This window comes from Urocitellus parryii, chromosome 3, assembly GCF_045843805.1.
Source record: "Urocitellus parryii isolate mUroPar1 chromosome 3, mUroPar1.hap1, whole genome shotgun sequence".
NCBI lineage: Eukaryota > Metazoa > Chordata > Mammalia > Rodentia > Sciuridae > Urocitellus > Urocitellus parryii.
Window position 1 is genome coordinate 63,205,875 of NC_135533.1, and position 23,008 is coordinate 63,228,882.

The following is a 23,008-nucleotide window of genomic DNA, read 5'->3' on the forward strand; positions in this document are numbered from 1 at the left end:
TAATTAAAACATGCATGATTGTTAAAATGTTAATTTCTGAAAGCAAGAATCTAAGATTCTCAACAAATCCTAAGAACTCCTCACAGTGCTGGTTACATTGTATACTTAATTTCATCTGCTGTCCAAACTAAAAGAAAAAAATATTCTGTGGACCATGCTTATTTCTCAGGCAGATTTTAATAAATTAGTTATTCTAATTTTATATGGCATTTTTTAAGAAAATGTAATGCTTTTGCATTAGAGTATTAAATAAAAATCTTTATGTTATCCATACATCATAGACAAATTGCCCCCAAGACTGAGAGAATGATGTAATACAATTATGAATAATTGTCAAGTAAAAAGGTTCACATTTCACTCCTAGGTCCAATTCTTGGCCTGTGTCAGTAAAGGGATTAACCCAGCCAAAATTGTTTTGTCTTCTCATTATCAATTGGGCAAAGAACTTGAACTTCAAACAGTTGCAATGATAACTTAACCTTAAAATTTATCGGAAAGAATTTTTCAGATTTTAAGGAGATGTGTATGTCTAAATAATGTTACCTAGAATTCAATTTTAAGACTTTCATACAATCATAATCAAGGCCCTTATTTAAATATGTGTAATACATTTGTCTAATACAGTTACAAATAGAATAAAAAAAGGTTGAAACATCTAGTAAAAATTTCTAAATGCTAAAAAATTATTTAATTAAGCTAAGCATAAGAACAGTATAAAAAAGACATTGAGGGTGTTTTGTTTTGTTTTGTTTTGTTAGGAAACAAAATCACTTGATTAGCCAAAGGGTTTACCTAAATTATTTCAATATTAAGAAGCTGATATCACTTCTGGAGAGAACAAAAATATTGCAGAGACATGGAGCCAATTACAGAGTTGTCTACTTTTTAAACTCTGATTGCAGATGTGTTGTGGAACAAAGGAACACCATCAACATAGTCATCTTTTGATCATGTTGACTTCTTTCCTAGCACATAAGAAACCCTGTCTGGAAAATATTTTACATTTAAAGAATCAAGCAATTTCAAAGGCAATATCCAGGTGAGAAGAATGAAGAGAATATATTAGCACCTAATTAACCTTCACAGACACCAGAACTTATTTCCTTTCTACAAAATTGGAAGACTGAAGTTTTTATTCCAGTATACTTTATATATTGATTACTCATGTGGATTTTTTTATTTAATAAAAAAATAACAGATCTAGAAACACCCATAGAGGAATAAATGAGTTGACAGCAGATCAAATGAAATTATCATCAAAATTTTACATTCTAAACCTAAATGCATCAAACTATATATCATCAAGGTAGTGAAATAATAATATGATAAACAAAAAATATTAATCAAATCTGATGAATATTAATATTTCCTTTCATCATCAAGTAAATAATACTAAAACCAGTTTAGGTAATTGGCCTAATATTGCTTAGTGTTTGCTTTAGAGAAAGCAGATCTTAAGCTATTTTTTATTTATTTATTTTTTTTCATTTTTGGTCCTGGGGATTGAACCCATGAGTGCTTAACCACTAAGGCACATCCCAGTCTTATTGTTTTTCTTTTTTTTTTTCTTTTGGTGGGGACAGAGTATCACTAAGTTGCTGAGGCTGGCTTTGAACTTGCGATCCACTTGCCTCAGTCTCTTGAGTCACTCAGGCATGTGGCACCATTCACACAGCAGGTTCTTTTTTTAAAAAAAATGAGAAAATATCTTTAGTTTTAAATTATTATTTTTTTGTTGACTGATAAATTTGTGTGTATTTACCACATGATATTTTCAAATATTTATATAGATGTGTACATACTCATGTACACACATACACACATAGTGGAATGACTAAATCTACCTGATTAGCACATGAGATACTTATATAGTTATTTCGTGGTTTAAGAAAACTTAGCAATCATTCAACATTATGAAACAATATAATATTTAGAAAATGATATAATTTATACCATAGATTTGACAGATAAAACACAGGATACTCTGAACACAGAAAATTAAATCTGAATTTCTAATAATAAAAATAATAAAAATTTTGTTTACTAAAAGTATATTCTAAACTTATACAAACAATAGGCTTGTTTATCAGAAATTCGAATGTTACTAGGGCATCAGATATTTTAGGTACTAAATCTGGCAATCTTAATTTATACTACTGTGTCATATATGCATATATAGTTATTTCTGAAATTTTTAAAAAATTAATGCTATTTCAGGAATTTTTAAGGGAAAGAAGGATGCTTTATTACTGACCACTAGCTTTACAATTAAATATGAAACAATACAGTGAAAAGGAGCAACATCACAATTACAAATACTTTTCCAGCCTTTAGAATACTTACTGAGACAAGTCTGTGTGTGTGTGTGTGTGTGTGTGTGTGTGTGTGTGTGCACTCGAGTGCCTGTGGGTATATTTTGTGAATTTTTTTTAATTGTTAATAAAATATATTGTATTTTCAATAGTACTTTCAGTTTATATAGAGAAAGTAATTATAGAGCTTTGTTCATTTAATTCTCACTTTGAAATACACTAAAGCAATATTGAAATGGTTGCACTGATAACTTAGTAGCAGATTACCAGTTTTTGATGACTTGAGAAAACTCAGAAGAGGCTGTAACCTCTGTAGCACCACTGATTACCTTGGCCGACTTCCACAGCCTGGCCAGCCAGGCAGTTGCATGATATGTTCCAACTATAAATTGTGTGATCTTTCTAAACTCACACACTAGGTCAAATACATGACTTTGCCATGCAGAGGCCATTCCTGATATCAAAGGTACATGAAAAGTTAAGCTTTTTGTAGATCCTAAAATCTGTCTAAAGTGACTCTTAGTTAATCTTCTTCCTTTTTGAAGTTTTAATTCTTTTTTTTTCATTGTTATTGTTGAGATGACTAGAAGACTATATTCCTTGGGGAGTCATGAAAGAATTTAGAAATATCCAAGAAAAAATTCTGAGCACTTACAATTTATAAGCTTACAGCAAACCAGCCATTTACAAATGAAACAAAGCTTTCCTGAAAGAGCTATGTGATGCATTATATAGGATTCACAACATAAATATGTATTTTTTTTTTAGATTTTTATCTCCAATAAGCTGGTTGCTTAGTTTATACATTCAAATTCAAATCTCTGTAAGTAGAAAAAAAATGTTCAATTGTATAACTGAAAGCTGTTTGCTGTACCATTTTTTGTTCAATCTTCATTGAAATGATTTTTGGATCTAGAATAGTATTTAAAACTGAAAATTAGGTCAAAGGGTATAATAGACTACATGATATTCATATGTATAATGTAATTTTATTTGGGACAACATATCGTATTTTAAAACTCCAACGCCTTAAAGCTTTTACCTGTAACTTTCATTGATGTTTGTATGACCACTCCTTTATATTTAACTGACCAGTCATCGACTTATAACTAGACTATTTGTAGGATTATCAATACAGTTGTATTCAAAAGCTCTAATAGAGATTTTTCTAAATTCTTCTATCTACCAAGGCTCAGGAAACATCACTGATCTAAGACACATGGTTCTACTCTTCGAGCAAATGACAAAAAAAAATCTATTGAACTGAACAGTTAAAATAAATATTTCAGCAATAATAATTAAAATGAAACTCTTAGAAGGAGGGAAAAGATAGCTGTTACAGAGCCTATAATCCTGTAATTAAGCATTAAATTTAGCCTTAAGCGTCTTGACAGACTGGGAAAAAAGGAAATGATGATCACTAGCATCATTGTCCTTGTCTAATGAAAAGAATAAATGAGATTTTGCCTTGAGCAATAAGCTTCTTCATGTAATCAAAGCCTGCAGAACAGTGAAAAATAATGGGCATAGAGTCAAAGGGGTTTTCTCGGCAAACACCAAAAATTCTTCAAATAGTCTGCTTGTCTCTACAGACCTACATTCACATGAGAAAATATTCATAACAAGTATTATACATTTGTATATAAGGCATTGGACAAAATCTAATGTTGCCTTTTGTTAATATTTTAAGTATTTGTAAGCACAAAACTGTAAGTGAAATGTTTGAATTAATGTTTTTTTCTACATGTAAAAACAATAGAGAACCTGAAAAAAACAGCAGACATTTTCCTTTAAAGTAGTGGAAATAATAAACTATGTACAAAAAGAAAAATACACACTGTCACATAAATGCTGAAAAGAATTGTGCCAAACCTAAAAAGGTATAAAATGTGATTCAAACAATGAATGGCAGTTAGCATTTAGTCATCTAGTAAACACAGGTATAAAAAACAATGAAAACAGTGTGGTGTACATTTATTGATTATTTAAAATGAAAATCTATACCATCTCCTGAAATACAAATATTATGAATATGTACAGTCTTATAATTTATAGAGGAGGAAAGGCTCAATTTTTTTAGTAAGCACCAAAAATAAAATTAGAACACTGTCTATTTAACATCCAGGCTCACATGACTTCCTCTAGAGCAAATTAACTTCCTTTTTCATTTACTAAGGGAATACTACCATATTAAATGAGAGTATGGGGGTACTAAGTTTTTAATTTTTCTGTCTAAAAATGTTCTCTCCTGATAAGCTTCTCAGGTGGTTTTGGTTTTGTTTGTTTGCTTGTTTTATTTTTTTGCCATTAGCCAAAGAAAATAGTTCATCAAAACTAGGAATTTATTCCAAAGTGTCTACATGCTTCAAGTCTCCCTGACCAATTATTGTGAATTCTAATGCCCAGGACCTGAAGGAGAAATAAATAAATAAATAAATAAAGAGTGAAAGGAGAGAACAGGATTTCATCAGCAAGAAGAAAGGCTATAAGGAATTACTGTCTCTGTTACTGGATGCTTCCCTAGACAGCAGCCCAAACAAACAGCTGAAAGCTGAGAAGCACAGTGACAAAACTCAGCAAGAGCCCACATGTAGAGAGAAATGCATGCAGCAGAGTATAGTCACCTAGAAACAATCAACAATCACATGTTAACATCATTACTTATACCCTCATCTAGCTCTTATAACACTCAATTTACCAAAATAAGAAAAACATAAAGAAATTTTAACTGTTTTTAAAACTACAAATCAGTTTTCGTATCACTAAAGTGCTAATACATAAAATCTAAAACGTACATTATTTCCTGAAATATAATTATGTAGTACATATATATATATATATATATATATATATATATATATATATGATATATAGATACACATATATTGATATAGATATATTGATATACACTTTACCCCAGTACCAGGGATTGAATTGAATCCTGGGCCTTGCACATGCTAGGTAAGCACATACTGCTGCATATAGGTCCCCATATAAAATATGTTGGTACCTAATGTGGTCCACTTAATTTTCCTTACTTTCCTTTTAATTCAGAAAACCTTGCTTTTAAATTTAGTTACTGTCAGTACCCACAATATCTACTTATTTAATTACTTGTTTGGTTGACTCTGTTTACTCTTAAAGTTTCTATTTATTTTTGGTATTGCTTATCCCAGCAGGAAGGCCTTGTAACCAAACTGCTCTTCACAAATAAAGCCCCAGGGGAGCCAGAAAGCAGCTAAAGTTAAAGGACCACTATGGATCAGGTTTCCAAGGAAGAAGGTGGAAATCAATCCTGAAGCAACTTGGAACTCAGTTCTCAAATTTTCTGTGATCACTTCTTACTCTATATAGAAAAAAGAAATTACATTCCTTTTCCATTTGGATTAACAGCATTTCTCTCTCTCTCTCTCTCAAGATTTTAGTATAATAGTAAAAACATCCTTTTTACTTTTTACTCTTATATGCATAATGAAGAGATTCATATGCATAATGAAAGCAATAACAATACAATTACAATAATAATTGTATGCAACTTATCAATTGCACACATTTTTTTGTATTTTTGAATTAAGATGAGGAGAGAGATTGAAATGGAAAGATGAGTTGATTTCTATCTTTGAATGAGTTAAATGTGATTGGAATTTTTATCAAAGGCCCTAATTATAAATGCCTTATAATCTGTGGTAAAAGGTGCTTAAATTTTATTTTCAACTTACTAATTGTGTAGCATTAACATAATTAAGTAGACTTCCCACCAAACAATAGATATTTGATGTCTTTGAAATAAAAATATTTTGGTGAGTTTAATTTGCTCAACAGTAGCCTTGAATTTTACGTCTCCTGAAGAACTTTCAAGCTATTGGATGATAAGACTCTGGCAAGCTAAGGTGCAGCTATGAATTATAGAATAATTACTCTTCTCAATTCTAAATTCAAAATGCTCTCAATATGGCCAAACAATGCTTTTGTAGCTAGACCTTGGCTTTCCTGTCTTAGCTGTTTTATCTGAGTCACAGAGCATGGCTCAATATTATTTACAATCATCAATGAAATATCCTTGACATTTTGAGAGTATTGAGAAAAGAAACACTGGCAAGTTGAACATACAAAGTGTCCATGCCAGAGAATCTTTCTCTGTAAACTTCTAAACATTCTCTTATGCAAGAAAATAAACAGTATGAGGAAAATGGCAGAAAATGTGATTTTTACTCATATGTGATGTAAAATTACATATTTCTTCCACCATTGCCCCCGGCTACCCCAAATAAAGAAATCTCTATGAACCAAAAGAAATTTTCTGAATTAAAATCTAGAATATTATTAAAATGACTATGAATCAGAGTTTAAGGGTAAACTGAAATAGAGAAACTCTGGGAAGCCTCAGGATTTTCTGATATTAAAAGAAAAGAAACATTGATATTCTCTGTCATTCCATTTCCCTTCTAGCCAAAGAAATAGGCTTATGTCATCTTGAATATATGATTTGGTCATTTTCACTCAGCACAAGGATTATAAAAAGAAAAAAGAATTTAGAGCTGAACCAAACATATACTTTTGATTTATTACAACTTAGACTCTATAATCTATTTTCTCCAGAGAGTAATTAATGCTCTTTATTTCAACATCAAAATCTTCAGAACATAAATACCTCAGTTTTTTCAAATGATAGTGTAGAAATTTAAATCTATGTGATTTTACCAATTGTGAATTTTAAACTAATGAAAATCCAACATTTATACAAATGCTAGGATTGCTGAAATGTTTTAAGGATATTTCAAGAGCTTAAAATAACTCTGCTGATTATCTATTAATCTATATATTTCCACAGAGCAATAATACAATGTAACAAAATGGACATTCTGATTTTCTGCTGCTCTCGTTATTACTTAGCATTTTCCTTGTATTTATTTTGGAAATTTTTAAAAGTATGTTTCAAGAGGGAAGCAGCACTTTTGTAAGCATAATTGATCTCAATGACATGTATGGACTGTTTATGTGTGAAAGGCATTTGATGAGAGCAGGTCTCTATATTCATTGCAGATCCTACCACAAAACAAGTGGTGGAAACATAGGCTAGATTAAAAAATAAAATAAAAATTCAAATAAAAACTAAATTCCATACAATTTAAGTTATATTTGTTTAGTCAAATTCAGAATATTATCAGCTTTTAAATAAGGTGGTGCTATTCCTAGTTTCCTCATTTAAATTTGATTCTATTCAAAGACCTGTGTGAAAGTATACATGCATAATTTCTATTTAGATTCAAACAACAGTGCTATTAAGACCAATATCACTCCCAGGAGGTGGGGAGCTAGGAATTTGTTTCACCACTCTCAGCCACCCAGGCATGCAGAAGCTGCTGTAGGTGTTCTCCTTGCAGGCTTAGTTACTGCTTAAGATATTGACAGACCTAGGCTGACATGATGCTGACTCTGCACAATGGCAGGATGCTGGAGTTAGGGGGCCATGGAGGACTCCACTGAGATCTCAAAAGAAGGCCTGGTAAACCAGAAAAGTGCAGCAGGATCAGAATTTCTGCACACAGCCCCTGAAAGGGTAGTGCATGAAGATGTGAGAAGTGGGCCAGAAAAGTAGTGGAGACCTCCAAGATTAAGAAATGCCAGAAACGTGGGGCATCTGCTGAGGAAAGCTATAGGAATTAGAGAGAAAGAAGCCAAGAGAGAAGCCATGTAGATTGTAACCAGCCACACCATAGGATCACAGCTACCCCAAGTCCTTTGGAGAGAACATCATGATGCCAAGTGCCTAAGACATTGCACATGGAGCTATAGGACTTATTTGTTAAGCTGGAATTCAGTTCTGCTTTGGTCCCATCCCTTCCTTTAATGCCCCTATTTCTTCCTTTGGCAATTGTAATGTTTACTTCATGCTTTTATATATTGGCTATCTGTAACTTGATTTTGATTTTAATAGGGGTTCAAGCTGAGAGTTTGCCTTGAGTCTTAGAGAAGCCCTTGGACTTGAACTTTTGAGTAATCTTAGAACTGTCGAAATAATGGGGACTCTGGACATGAACTAACTGTATTTTCCATTTTAAGATGGACATGAGCTTTTAGGGGTCAGGGGCAGAAGACTATGGTTTAGATGTGAAATGTCCTCCAAAAGTTCATGTATGAGATAATGTAGGAAAGTTTAGAGGTGAAATGATTGGGTTATGAAAATTTCAACCCAATCAGTGCATTAATCCCCTAACAGGAATTAACTGGGTAGCAACTGTTGGTAAGTAGGGTGTGGCTTGAGGAGGTGGGTCATTTAGGCACATGCCTTCAGGATATATATTTTGTCTTTGGTGAACCAAGCATAATTTCTCTCTGCTTCTTGATTGTCAGGTCCTGAATTGTTTTCCTTGCTACACTTTCACTATGACATTCTGTCTCATCTGGGGCCCAGAGCAATAGAGTCAGTTTTCTATAGACTGAGACTTCTGAAACCATGAGCTTCAAATAAACTTTCCCACTTATAAAACAGTTCTTGTCAAGCCTTTTGACCCTGGTGGCAAAATGCTGACTAAAATACCAGGCACAGCCTCTTTTTTTTTTTTTCCAAAAAAGAAACCAAGAAAGATGAGAAATCCAAAAATAAAATAATAAAATGAAGAATTAAAACCCATGATTTTTATCAAAATCAGAAAAATTAACAGACCTATTATTTCAAATGGGAATGGAAATAACCAGGAAAAAAAAAGTAAAAGATAAAGGAATTTTAAAAAATGAGACTATAAAGCATTATAAGTTGGCAAATAAGTTGACAGGACAGAAAAAAAAGACAGATATAAATAATCTTATCTGGAGAAGAAAGCCACATGAAAACAAAAAAGCAAGAATGTACATTAAAAGAGCATCATTAAAGACAGAATTGAAAAAAAAAATCACAGGAAATGAAATGTAGAAGAAAACAGATGCCAGAAAGATTGTCATAGGTAAGATAAGATACAATGGAGAAAGTGCTTCAATCAACAGTAAGTAATGCTTCTGAAGAAGACAGTATGAAGAAAAATTCAAAAATATACAGAAAAAGTATCTGAAATAAGTAAAAGCCAATATAAAGATTTCAAACAATGAATAAAAATATATATTGTCCTTAGCTCAAACTCGGGAATGAAGAAGTATTATTAGGAAACCACTGCAAATAATCAAGTACACTTAAGATGCATGGGCTGAAACAGACCAATGACCAACTTCCTATATGAAATAACAATGACAGAATACAGTGAAGCAATGTCCCAAAATTTTAAGGAAAACAAACAAAAATCATGCTTAGCCAAGATTTCCTTCAAGTTCAAAATGAAATATCCTATATTCTCAATCATACAAGAACTCAATGATTAAAGTATTCTACTCTTTTGGCTCAAAGCATTTAATAAAATCCAATTAAATTACAAATTATAGAAAAATAAAATTAACAATGAAATAAAGTTCATAATATATTATTATAAATTATATATCCCTATGAATCTGATTTTTGTGTCTTATGGAAAACAACATGACAAAAGAGAAACAGAAAAAATTAAAATGATTACACAAATCTGATTATTATTGTTTCTGGTATAAACTAATCCCAAATTGATGTTTTTTTAGCTCTCAATTGCTTATTATAATGTTCACTTTTAGGTTATATTTGTTTAAATTGTATTTTTACACAGAAAGCACTCTACATCTGAATATATATCCCCAGACCTTTTAAGCTTTCTTTATTTTAACACTTGGTTTCAGGCTGGTGTCTAACTTGCAATCCTCCTGCCCCAGGCTCCTCAGTAGCTGGGATTATACAGGCATACACTGTCATGCCTGACTCAGTCTTTTATTTCTAAGATTTAGAACTTCATTTTTTTTTTAAGTCTTTTTTTTTTTTTAATTTTTAATATTTATTTTTTAGTTCTCGGCCGACACAACATCTTTGTTGGTATGTGGTGCTGAGGATCGAACCCGGGCCGTACCCATGCCAGGCGAGCGAGCTACCACTTGAGCCACATCCCCAGCTAGAACTTCATTTTGATTCATCATTTTTATTTTCATAATAGACGGTCCAGTTTGTGTAGTCAGGTTTTATTCAATCTCAGGATACAAGACAGGCCAAGTTCCCTTCCGTTACACTGGCTTGCAGTAAAGGGATTCACAATGTCTTCACTCTATCCTCACAGGACCTACTTACTAGGAACCTTGTAGGGACATTGGGAAAAGCAGAGCCTCCAGGTTGATTCTTAGAAAATCCACAGGAGAACTATCCTCATAGGGAGAAACATTGGAATAAAAATAAAGAAGTTTTTGAAATGTAGTAGTTTCATAATTTTCAGGATGTAGTAATCAATATAATAAATTCATGATATACCACACTACTAAAATTCTGTGATTATTAATTTTCCTTAGCATTCAGAAATCATAAGCTATCCTGATTATGTTTTTTAGACCAAAATGTCTTCTGATAAAGTGGAAGGAGATATTTTGCAACATTTCAAAACTGTGCTCATGTAAAACTTCATTTAATATTGTTAATTTTGGCTAAAAGTAACATTTTGCTCTTTTAAAAAAACTAGTTGTTACTTGTGTTGCCTAGATTTTATTGTTGCACGACCTTTTTTAGAAAAGCACTACATTGCTTTTTAAATTCAGGTTTGTATTACTTATGCTACTCTGATTTGATATTTGGCTGACTTCTTGGTGTCAAATTTTATATTTCTTCATCCTAGTTAGATGAAAATGTTTGTGTCAAAAGAATATATAAAGATATTTTTATACTATCATTAAATTTTAAAAAAGTGTTCTTTTCTATTTAATTGATGGACTAAAATCTTATTTTCCTATATGTGTGTACACACACATACACTGACACATATATATATCATGGGCCTCCAACTGTAAGAAAATTATCTTTCCTTTCTATTTTAGGATAAATTTAAATAGGGGCTGAAGCCCCTAATGGAAAATAAAATTTAAAAAAAAAAGTTTAACAAAAGAAAAGCATTCAGATTGAATGTTAGGTTTAGGTGACATGGAAGCCTTTATAAGGAAATGAGAACCCAGAGAAATAGGAAAACAGTGTGTGTTTTACTCTAGGTTTGAGAGAAAAATGGATGACTGTGGAAAAGAATGCTTGGATAATCAATTGTGATCTGTTGCTAATAAACTGGAAGAACCATATCAAGGCTTCTTTGTTCCAATTCTTCTGTGTCCTTGATTCTTCAGAGATAAGCATGCTCTTTTCCTCTCCGTATGGGGTAGACACATCCCAAATGAGGATTTTATGATGAGTTTAGAGGTCAGAAAAGAGGTTCTGGGGGAAATGTATTAAAAGTTAAGGACAGGCAAGGGATCCTGATAGAAAGCATGGGCATTTAGGATGACAAGGTGAAGGACTTGCCCTACATTTAGATGATACTGCAGATACTGTATAGAAGAGGAGTGAAAAGGAGAGTGAGAAAGAACTTGATAGTGAGAATATAGGGGAAACTGAGTTTCCTGAAAGCTAAAAGAATGTTTGATGAAGGTAAACTAATAAGTTGTGCATGAAAGTGAAACAGAAATTGCAAGTATGAAGAGCAACAAAATAATACTCATTAGGTTTTAGGTGAACTACAAAGAATTGTTTTATCCAGATGCAATTTTGAGGCTTCATCAGAATGGGCCAACCAGTGGGTGAAAGTGAAGATGAATGAACTCACCTCTGTGAGTTTTGCAGTTTAAGACAAGAAAAGTTGCAAAGCTAAAAGGGGCAATAGGCTTTTGTATGTTTGTTTTTTTAATGGTAGAAGATACTGGAGTCAGGGTTTACACTGGTGAGGAAGTGAAAGAAATCATTGGTAGAGGTACAGCATAAACTCCTCAATTAGGTTCACTTGGAATGTTGCGAAGTGACAGGGGTCTATGAATAAAAGGATGGGCTTTAAAGTGAGCCATCTTGCATGCTGGGGCAAGTTGGTTAGTCCCTTACATTTCTATAGCATTTTCTCAAATGGATCATGTCCACTAATAAAGTCAAGTTGTATACTTTAAAAAAAAATTATAAATAAAGACTGCTATTTGAATATCCTTTAGGTAATCTTTTTTTAAAATATCTAAGTTTAAACCATAGACAGCTCAGGTCTATCATTCTATCTGCTCTGACATATTCTTTTTTAATTACTTCTTGTTGCAGTTTCTACTTTTAACATCATCAGATCCTTTTCAGAAGCTCTTAAGCTCAAATCATGAAGATCAGAGAGCAGAGAAAGTGAAACTCTCTCTCAGCCACACCCTACCACTTCAGTTACCATTCAGTTAATCATGATTGGGTTAAGATTCTTTCAACCCAATCATTTCTCCTCTGAACCTTCTTACATTATCTCACCTGTGAGCTACTGGGGAACACCTCATATCCAAACCATGGCACTATAATTTTGCCAAAACTGCATAGAAAGTTGTTGGCAGATCCCAAATTTGAGTGCATTTGCATAATTCTAAACCCAGTTCTCTCTATAATGATCCATGGCTGTGGACAAATATATTCAGACCCAAAAATGAACAGATTTTTTTCACTAATTTTGATAGTAATGTTTACAAGTAAAAACAGATGTCCCAATATAAATAATTATTTTTAAATTAAAAATTATATACAGGCTATTACCTGTTATGAATTGAACCTGTCAATCATCTTCTTGGTAATGCATAAGTCACATTTCTTATCCTCCAGATATTTACGTTTTAGCGGTAAAAAAAAATATGGATTAAAAAAATATGTACTGAAAGATGTATGAGTATTAGTGGAGCACATATAACAGCCTATGCAACACTGGTCAATCAAGGTCAAGAGGAAATTGTCAAGAAAGAGAAAAGAATTCTAAGCAGAGATAGTGAAAAATTAAGAAAGTGAAAAAAAGAATATTGTTTTAAGAGAATTTTAAAGTAGTTTGCTCTATGGTGGACTTAGAATCTCAGAATAATGGCACTAGCTGTTTGGGATATGTTACAATAGAAAATTTCAGAAAGGTTGGATGGGCCAGATCATGAAGCACCTAGTATATACTAAATATATGCTAAATGGAAAAATTACTGAAGACTTTTAAACAAGGAAGTGAAATAAATGGAAGCTTAAATTAAGTCTTCATTGACTATGTATTATATGTAAATTGCAGTAATTTATAATGTTTATACAGTCTTCTTTTTACTTGTTTTGTGGTTCAGAAATTAAGTAAACCTTCATTTTAATGCTCATAGTAATATCCAAAGGTTTTAATAAAAATGCAGCTCAAGTTATAAAGAAGTTAATGAAATATCTGAGCTTTAAAACCCTCTTTTGACAGCTGTAATTTGGCACCAGCTGGTGCAGTAATTGACTCCAGTTTAAATATCAATGAGGAAGATTCTGGGCACTCTGTATGGCTAAAATTTTTAGAAAACTGGCATCAATTCCAGAAAACTCTCAATAATATGGGCTATTTACATAATGTCAATCTCGGAAAACAGAGGCAGTAGATTGATCTTGAATAATAAAAACCAACATTGCACCTTTCACTTCCTAAGTCACCAATGCCTGCCTTCCTTTGAAACTTCTCCTTTCATTCCTGATGGAGAGGGAAGGGGAAGAAAGCAATGTACACAGCAGTATTATTGTCTAAATATGCATTATCACAGGACATATCATCACATTGTCTTAATGAAGCAGTTTCTACTATACTATCAAATACTGTCCTTACTTTGTCTTCCAATGAAATCATAGAAAGTGAGGTTAGATCACTAGAAAATATTACATATTATTGAGAATGAAACTAATGTCTTTAGCTAGGAAATTAATGGTGAAATATTTTGCTTCTTTTCATATAAGAAGCAAAAGATCTGGATTAGCACCCAGGACAACTAAAATAAACCCCACAGTTTTTACTTTCTAATTTGGAATAATCTTATCATGAGAACCTGATTGTGTGCATACAGACACTATAAACTAGCCTGACTCCTTTCAATTAAATTTTGTATTGTGGCTCCTTTTAATCTATCTTGATGAGGTTAGACTCTCACAATTCTTAAAAGAAGCATCAATAAATTCTATTATTCTTGGGGAAAATGTTGCAAACTTATGCATGTAGTCCCACCAGACAAAGAAACTAAGAATATCAAAGCTATAAAATCAATTTGGTGGCATATCAAATTTACTTATTATTCATTAAAATAGAATGCCATTCCAATTATTCCTCATAAAATTTAATTCTTTCTTATACAAGGTACATATCAACTTGTAATGTGTTTTCTTTATACATATAACCAAAATAAATATGTTTTCACATTGCACCCATTCACAATTCTTTGTATTACAATTAACAAGAATGATGCAACTCCATGAAATGAATAAGGATAGATGCAATAAATACATGATTCCAGTACCTATTAACTTTACTTACATAAACACAGTATTCTAAATGTCACAATTTTAAAGGAACATTTCAAAATATGATTTGGAAAAGTAATTTTTAAATTATAAACTTAAATTATATTGAATAACTAAATTAGCCTGATTGACACTGAATAACATTCAATTTCTTTAGTTTAGTTTCTCTGCAAAGCTAAAGAGAGCAGCCTCCTCAAAGGTTTTATTGACTGCCCAATTTGAAGATGTCTATACTCTGCCTGCATAGTAACAAGCTGGCACTAATAAGCCATACATAAGATACCAGTTATTAAAATACAAATTAGGCACCTTTTATGTTTATACATGTGTAAGTAAAATTAATATTGCAGGCTTAGTTGGAAATAAAATTGCTTTAGTTAACCAACCATTGCAATGCAATCAAATGAGATTTCAAATGCAACTGGAAATGATCTGTTTGGTAGAAATAATAGCAAGGATTTCATGTAGAATAATTAATTTACCAAGCTCTTTTTTCTCCCACCTTCCCTTAATACAATAATTTTTCCATCAGAATTGACATGAAATGTCACATTTAATACCCATAAGTTGCATGGAGACCTGAAAGACAGCTGGTAGACATAGCTTATTTACAAATATTGGTCTGAACTTGTAAATGCATGACCACATAAATCTTAATCCATTTAGAGTGTATGCCCTTTGTTCCCTAGATTGTATATTCAGCTGGGAATTAAAGGGAGCTGAGGGAGAGTCTGAATTACATGAGGCCTTTGTTGTTGCCAGCATATTAGTGCTTTGCCTTTTGTTCTTGTTGTTTATGAGATCTCTCTACATTACACAGAAGGGAATGTTAATCAACATTTTGCCTAAGTAATATTAATGAAACTTGCTCACTTGTACTTGAAGGAAGAAACAGAATATTATATTCCTTTTTGAAATGTTAATGTATCTTTTAGGAAATTATTTCTGCCTTCTAAATCATCTTAGTGTTAAATTATTAAAGGCTGGCATTAAGGAACTATTGCACTGGTGCAAATAGTTAAATACCTTAAAAGATAAAAAGATTATAAAGTTTAAATGGAGGGCCTTTTAGAAGACAGTAGCATTTAACTTCAAATTAAACATTTTTAAATGTTTGATTAAAATGCTGCCAATTTGCAGGTGTTTTGTATACAATAAGAAGAGACTTAATGTCAATGATTTTTAATTTCCCTCCACCAATTTGGACTGTGTTCTGGCCTTGAAGGATTTATTTAACTTTGCTACATCTAAAAACTATAGCACCATCTACTTGATAAGAAAAAAAAATGGGAAAAGATTTCAGGCTTTTGTACTTGTTACATATTTGTGTCTTAAGATTAGGCAATTAAAAATTGCCTATTTGTGTTCTATTCTTCAAGAATTAAACTGTCACTATTCATGTTCTAAGACTCTATATGAAAGTTAGAGCTATTGAAGAGACTTTATATAAGGTGACATGGTAGGAAATGGAAAACATCAATTCTCAAAGTGCAAACTATAACAGATATGTGTCCTGTAAAAAAACATTCATAGTTGTCCAAGAAGGTATGCAGGGAAAAGAAATGACAGAGCTCTAAAATGAACTAACTTCTTTTCCCCTTTAACAGCCTTTTTGATGTCAATCAATTTCTTCATAGGTCCAAATAAACTGTAAAGTAACCCAGAGGGAAATTAAGAACAAAATTTGTTCAAGAATTCTCCCATAGGGCAAGCACTATTTCTTAAGAAAATCTAACACTAGAGGAAACCATTTATTTTCTATTTAACCATGTAAGATTTACTAATGGCTTTTGGGTCGTTGTATGTACAATTTGTCATCTTGCATGACCTCACAGCAGTGCTGCTAGTTTGACACAGGCACTAAGAGAATATATGATAGGGGTTAAATTTCAAGGTAAATTTATTTCATATTTTGGTATTTCACAAATAAGAATACAGGTTAAAATTTTTGGTGTATCGTAATTAAAATGTCTTCTTTTTCTTGAAATAACTAAAATAGTAGAGTGCCTTACAATTGACAGTGGCCTGAATTCAATAAAATATGTAATATGTAGCATGCATTGAGGATAGCATTGTAGGTAATGGTCACTATTACTTCTGTAAGGAGAAAAAAGTTATTGCCAAAATGATGAATTTGTGTTAATGAGCCCAATATTAAAGAGTTTACAATGTGTCTGGGCAGAATCCATCTAGTTTTACATGTATCAAACTTCACAATGCTTTTACAGTGCCCATCTGTTGGGAATAGGAAGTAAAAATAACATCAATTAATATTAATCAAAAGAATATTTACTAGGATAGATTATTTTTTCCTTATGTCTATTTGAGAAACACAATTTCAAGTTTCTTTTTCTTATATTTCAAAGTAACCAACTACAATGTAAACCCTAAAATTAGATGAGCTAAAATTGTCCTCAATATTCAAAGACCTTATTTTTTTGACTTTGACACCAAATTTTTCTTTACATATGAGTGACAAATTGATCTTTATTGTCCTCACTAGGATAAACAATAGTGGAAAAGCTAGTTCTTACATGACACTAACAACATGAACAATATGATCAAGTTACTGAGAGTAGACTCACTAGGATAACAATAGTGGAAAAGCTAGTTCTTACATGACACTAACAACATGGACAATATGATCAAGTTACTGAAAGTCAACTCACTAAGATAAACAATAGTGGAAAAGCTAGTTCTTACATGACACTAACAACATGGACAATGTGATCAAGTTACTGAGAGTCAAAAAATTTGACAGCAGTCTAGTAACATCAAGCAATGTAGTAAATTGATTAGGAAATATAAATTACTGAAAAAGTAGTAAAATATGAATACTATCAGAAAAGATTTTTTAAAATCAAGCATCGAAGATTAGCTAACTATTACAAGGGAATGAAATACTCAGTGCATTTTCCTTTGATAGACAAGAAAAAAACACAAAGTAAAATGTTAGTTCCTAAACTCCTTGTGTTCTATTAACATGCAATTTTAACTTTAAATTTGACACTTTTGTTTTATACAATGGAACTATCACTCACATTCTAATCTTATTTTAAAGAAGAAGTGGGGTTTGGGAGAGGTTAAATTCAAAAAATCAATTGTCTGGAATGTTTCAGTGATGAGAAACTGAAGACATTTTCGAAATAATTCAAATATATAACAAAAATTTTTGAGCTGACAATTAAAGAGAAACTTCTGCCCTGTGCCCTGTGGCTGTTAAGAGGGCAAACAGATGACAGAAAAACCTCATCACAAGGAGAATTTCTGCTTTTTTAATCATTAAACCATTACCCCTTGGAACACACAGCAAGTTTATTTAAGAAAAAGAAAAGAAAGAAATAGAAGAAAAGAAAAAGTGGAAAAACAAATGCCAGCTGGCATGTCTAAAAGTAGGCCAGAATAGAAGGAGAAATACTTCTGGCCAAAATGAAGCAAATTAAAATCTAAGAGATTTAATATAGTCATTCTCCCCTTTGATCACACTGCCAACCATCAAGGTGATCATGAGACACACACTCCTCTTTCGAATTCAAAGTCATAGAATGCAAATTGTTTTTCAACTGGTATATTCATAATATCTACAAAGATTACTCAGATATTATAATTTAGTGCTATTTCAAAGCATTTTATAAATATCTAAGTATGGAAAAAACATTTGAAAGAACTTTCATTTTTTAATGTAGAGCATAAGCCAGAACATTTAAACCAACTCAATTAGTCCTGATTACCCAAAGTAAGGCTGTTCTTTCCCTCCCCCCTTTTTTAAGTCCCACACATAACATCATAAGATTCCATCACTAAAACATTATTTTAATGTGATCATAATTATTCAAACACAAAAGTCAATCTATTTAAATCGAGGGGTTAAAAAGGGTCCTTACTGCAAAATCTTCCCTCCACTGATGGGCTGCTTGAACTTTCTCTGCTTCCAAAGCCAGGCGCTGAAAAAGAAACAGTAAATCTTAGAATTTAAGTGACCACATGAACATGTAATTATTACATAAAGTGCTTAGGTTGTCTAATCAATTACGAGGACATAATAGCAGAGGAGACTCTTTGTTTGTGATTCATAAAGTCTAAATCATTTAGCAATCTAACCTATTAAAGTTGATATATTTACTATTTAGTGATAAATAACAAACTATTCCTAAATGCCATCCAGTTTACTATATCTGCTGTCATCAGCAGTAGTGTCCTCTACAAGTGCTTTTTTTTTCAATGACTTACCATCTCCATTTGCTAAAAACTATCAAGATAGGATATTAATTTTGCTAGAAAATTGTTGACATTTCAAGCCTCTAATTAAGTTCTGTTCCAGTCAAGTGACATTTTTATTTTTATTTTTTAAGTGACATTTTTAAAGTCAATGAGCTACTATTAAGGACCATAGGTAAACTATACTAAGACTAATAAAATTCCTATCTAATAAAATGTGAATTGCTTGGTACAGCATGCCGTTTTCATACTAGGCTATAAAAATACATCCTGTAACAATAAAGTATGCAGCAGGAAATGTTTCTTTCACTTAACTGTAGCACAGTACAACAGAGTATCAAACATGAAAACCAGACTGAACACTGGACAGAAACAAAAAACCTGGCTCACTCAGCATGGATCACAGAGAGAGTGAAAGCGTAATTCTGCTTATATCATGAGAAATCAGAAGTTCATTAGCTTTATTGTAAATGAGATCATACATGTTTACATGAAGTTCCTTTAGGTATAGATGATAAATATATGTATAATTGTAATAGATAACACATGCAAACCAATTGTTTTGAACATTTAAAATTTTTAAAAATCATTTAAATATGTTAAAAATTTAATTTTATGAAAACTAAATAAATCTTAAGGATTCTGACTGCAAAGTTTGTGCTCATTCCACAAAACTACTCTTCGGTTTCTCACCCAGTCCATCAAAAGTGGCATCAGCAGACATTCAATGTACATATCAAGACATAGCCGTAGTATCAAAACCAGAACACTGGTAGAGATCCATGATTATTTAGAAATTGATAAATAGGAAAATAAAAATAAGCACCAAAAAATATTGTGCAGTGTGTTAGTCTGGAAAGTGTTTTTAGAAAGGTCTTGTCCTGGTATCCTTAGAGACTATTGCTTATCAGTTTAAAAAAAAAAAAAGCTTTTGATATGCAGTGGTCTGCAGAAGAAAGAAAACACAGGGGAAGCAAGCTTATCAGATGAGAGAAAGATCAACTCCCTTGAAGGCTTTGCTTTCTCAACCTTCACTTTGTCTCACATGAACATCTTTTCTACCAGCATTGAATTCTGTCAGGTGACATGAAAGTCTACTAAAAAGTATAATTATAAAGTATATAAAGATTCAATTGTATCATTCTAATTCAATGACACCAAATACATTTTTTTGCTTAGAAATTGACTATTTAAACAAAAATTTCTGAGGAAATAATTTGCCTCCTACTTTGTAGATTAATTATTATTTAAAGGATTTTTTAAACTTTATGAAATATTTCATTAAGAGGAATTTTCCTTTGATAGATTTGAAAGAAAACTATCAGGAATCATGATAGTTCCCTGAGACTCAAATAATGTTGAGACTCATATTTAAATATCAAATATTTACTTAGAGACATAATTTAAACATTCCAAAACAATTTCTTGGGCTACCCTATATCAAGAATTTTATTTTTTAATAAAGAGGTAATAGATAAGAACAGACTAACCCAAATAAAATATGCATGTGTTATTTGATTAATGTTCAAACAGTTAACACCCAATAAGGATTAGCAAATTACTATATTACTCCTATGTTGACAATCTAATTATCATCCTAATGAGTTTTAGCTATCTTCATCAAAAGGTTATTAACATATCAAAAGGATCATGATACTCATTTAAAAGGCCTAACAATACCTATTGAAAGTAGCAGACTTAGGTGAATGAACAGACTTTTATGTGTTCTGAAGAAAAGTGCATAGGTACCATAATTAATGTGGAGCTATGGTATAATGAACAGGAACTTCTCAATCACATAGAAATGATATCCAATCGTGATGTTGCCTTTCACTAACAATGGAATTTTAGGCAAAGATTTTAACTGTGATCAGCTGCTAGGAAATTTATCACCTTTATATATTTTCTATTTGATATTCTAAAAATATGGTATATTATCAAATCCACAAAGTTCTGCTTCCATTTGAATTGCATAAATGTGACTCCATAGAATGTCATTATAGTCACTGATAACCACCTCAACATGTAAATAATACCACTGAAATGAATGAAGACTCTTAGTGGTCCCTAAATTCTACTGTATTTCACCCTCCAGAAAAGTTCCTATCTATAGAACCATATGGAGGTAAAACATGCAGCTCTGGGGAATAGTTTAACATGGCAGTCAATGTGCATTCAATTTTATTTCATTCTATTTTTACCATAAATGACATAAAAGGAGATAGATCTTTGTGCTCTGCTTTCTGGCCTCACTTCCTAAAGGGAATAGAGAAGGAGATAGTGAGGTGTGACATTTCTTCATTCTTTCTTATGCTGACAAGGAGTTCTTGAAGACCGGAATAGACAGGGCATTACAGACCTCTATGAATATTTAGTGTCATATTTCATCTCAAAGGAGATGCTCTTCTCTTTCCAATAACCTTAAAGAATTCAGTTCATTTAAATTCATACAAATATATAGGTCCGGAATTTTTCTTAAGCCTTCTAGCCATTTATGTATCCTAATGAACAAGGATTTTACTATGTAAAATTAGTGTAGAAAAATAGTTCTATTTTTAATTCTATCTGTTTAGTTCATTTTGCTTTAAATATTTCTATAAAGAAATATTACTAGAACCTTGAAAAAGCTCAATTGGATTAAAAAAGCCAGGTTGGAGATTCGAACTTGAAGTTAAAAAGTTACAAAATGTAAAACTACCCAGGATGACTTAACTTCAGCACATTCCAACATTTAATGATTGTAATAACTAGAGAAATAAATAAATACACATTCCATGTTGGAGGAAAAATATCTTAAGAAACAGTGTGGCCAGGTGAGGTGGTAGGAGACTGTAGTCCCAGCTACTCCCAAGGACAGGGTGAGGAGATCATAAGTTTGAGGCCAGCCTGGGCAATACAACTTGACCCTGTCTCAACAACAAAAAAATAGAGTAGGTATGTACTTGTGTTCTATAAACCTTTACTAAGGGTGTGCTGTATGAAACTGTATAAAGAATAAAATACAGAACCACAGTTCCTGCCTCTAAAGCAAATGAACCATCTACTATTTCTTCTTCTCTCTTGCTCACTCTCACCATCACACATGCACACACCCCTTGTGTTATTTGATAGATGCTGTCTGAATGGGTACAACACACATGATTAGTTTGACTTTATTTCAGTGGCTGTTCTACATGGAGAATAAAATGTTTAAAGCACTGCCTTTTATCCAGACTATAAATATGAAGTGTTGCTAGCCAAAGATAAGATTTAGTCACAGGTCATTTTTGAAGGGGGTTACTGAAAATACTGAAAAGCACAGAAACCAACTGTCTGAAAACTGCCATCCAAAAATCACTTTTATCATTCTTTATATTTGATTGATAACTTCTTGTGAAAAATAAATATTTTTTAAATATTTGAAATAATTATTTATAATATTATTTATTATTATTATTTATAATAATTAATAATATTTCAAATCACTTTGAAGTTCCCGTTCGTCACCTCCTGGAACAATTCCCCAGCCCCCAGGAATCATTGAAATGAAGTAATTGGTATCAATTATGTGGCACTGTTTGGAATGTTTTTGTTTTTTTTTTTTAATAGGTAAATGTTATCACATATTGATATTGTGGATTCTTCTTCCTAGTAGGCTGCAAGCAGGTTGAATGACAAAAAGAAGTTCCACTAGCTTCTTGAGGGGAATGAGTTTTCTAAGGAGAACCCATTACCCTTTCAAGTGACAGTTTAGATTAAATAAGAGAATCATTTTAGATCAATGATGTATAAGAAGGTTTTCTGAGGGATTTGGAAAGAAAAATAATGTCTGGAGGAGGGCAGTGCCCCTCAGGGAAACTACACTGAAGCCATCTCCAGATCCTTTTCAGCACCCAAATTCTGTCTCTATAGCATCTTTTTCATCAGAACACAGAACAGGCCTCATTTGTAAACACAGGCCTGTCTATTCTCTCAAGAGACCAGCATGCTTTCCACTCAGACATTACTCATGCTGTCTAAATTATCCTAAATCATCATGTCAGCAACGTTTAACAAGATGTGGCACTGCCCTCTTTCTCTGGCACTGGAGGTTAGCAGTGCACCTCAAACAATGATGACC

The 23,008-nt window shown here is 32.1% G+C and overlaps 1 protein-coding gene across 3 annotated transcripts in view; it reads right to left on the minus strand.

The window, feature by feature from the left end:
• Cacna2d1 (calcium voltage-gated channel auxiliary subunit alpha2delta 1) overlaps positions 1 to 23,008 on the minus strand; it is a 372,350-nt gene that overhangs the window by 199,239 nt on the left and 150,103 nt on the right. For all 3 annotated transcript variants that reach the window (XM_026384957.2, XM_026384956.2, XM_026384954.2), the window contains exon 3: positions 18,576 to 18,635. In XM_026384957.2, the coding sequence (XP_026240742.2) occupies positions 18,576 to 18,635 (60 nt within the window). The remainder of the gene's footprint in view (positions 1 to 18,575; positions 18,636 to 23,008) is intronic.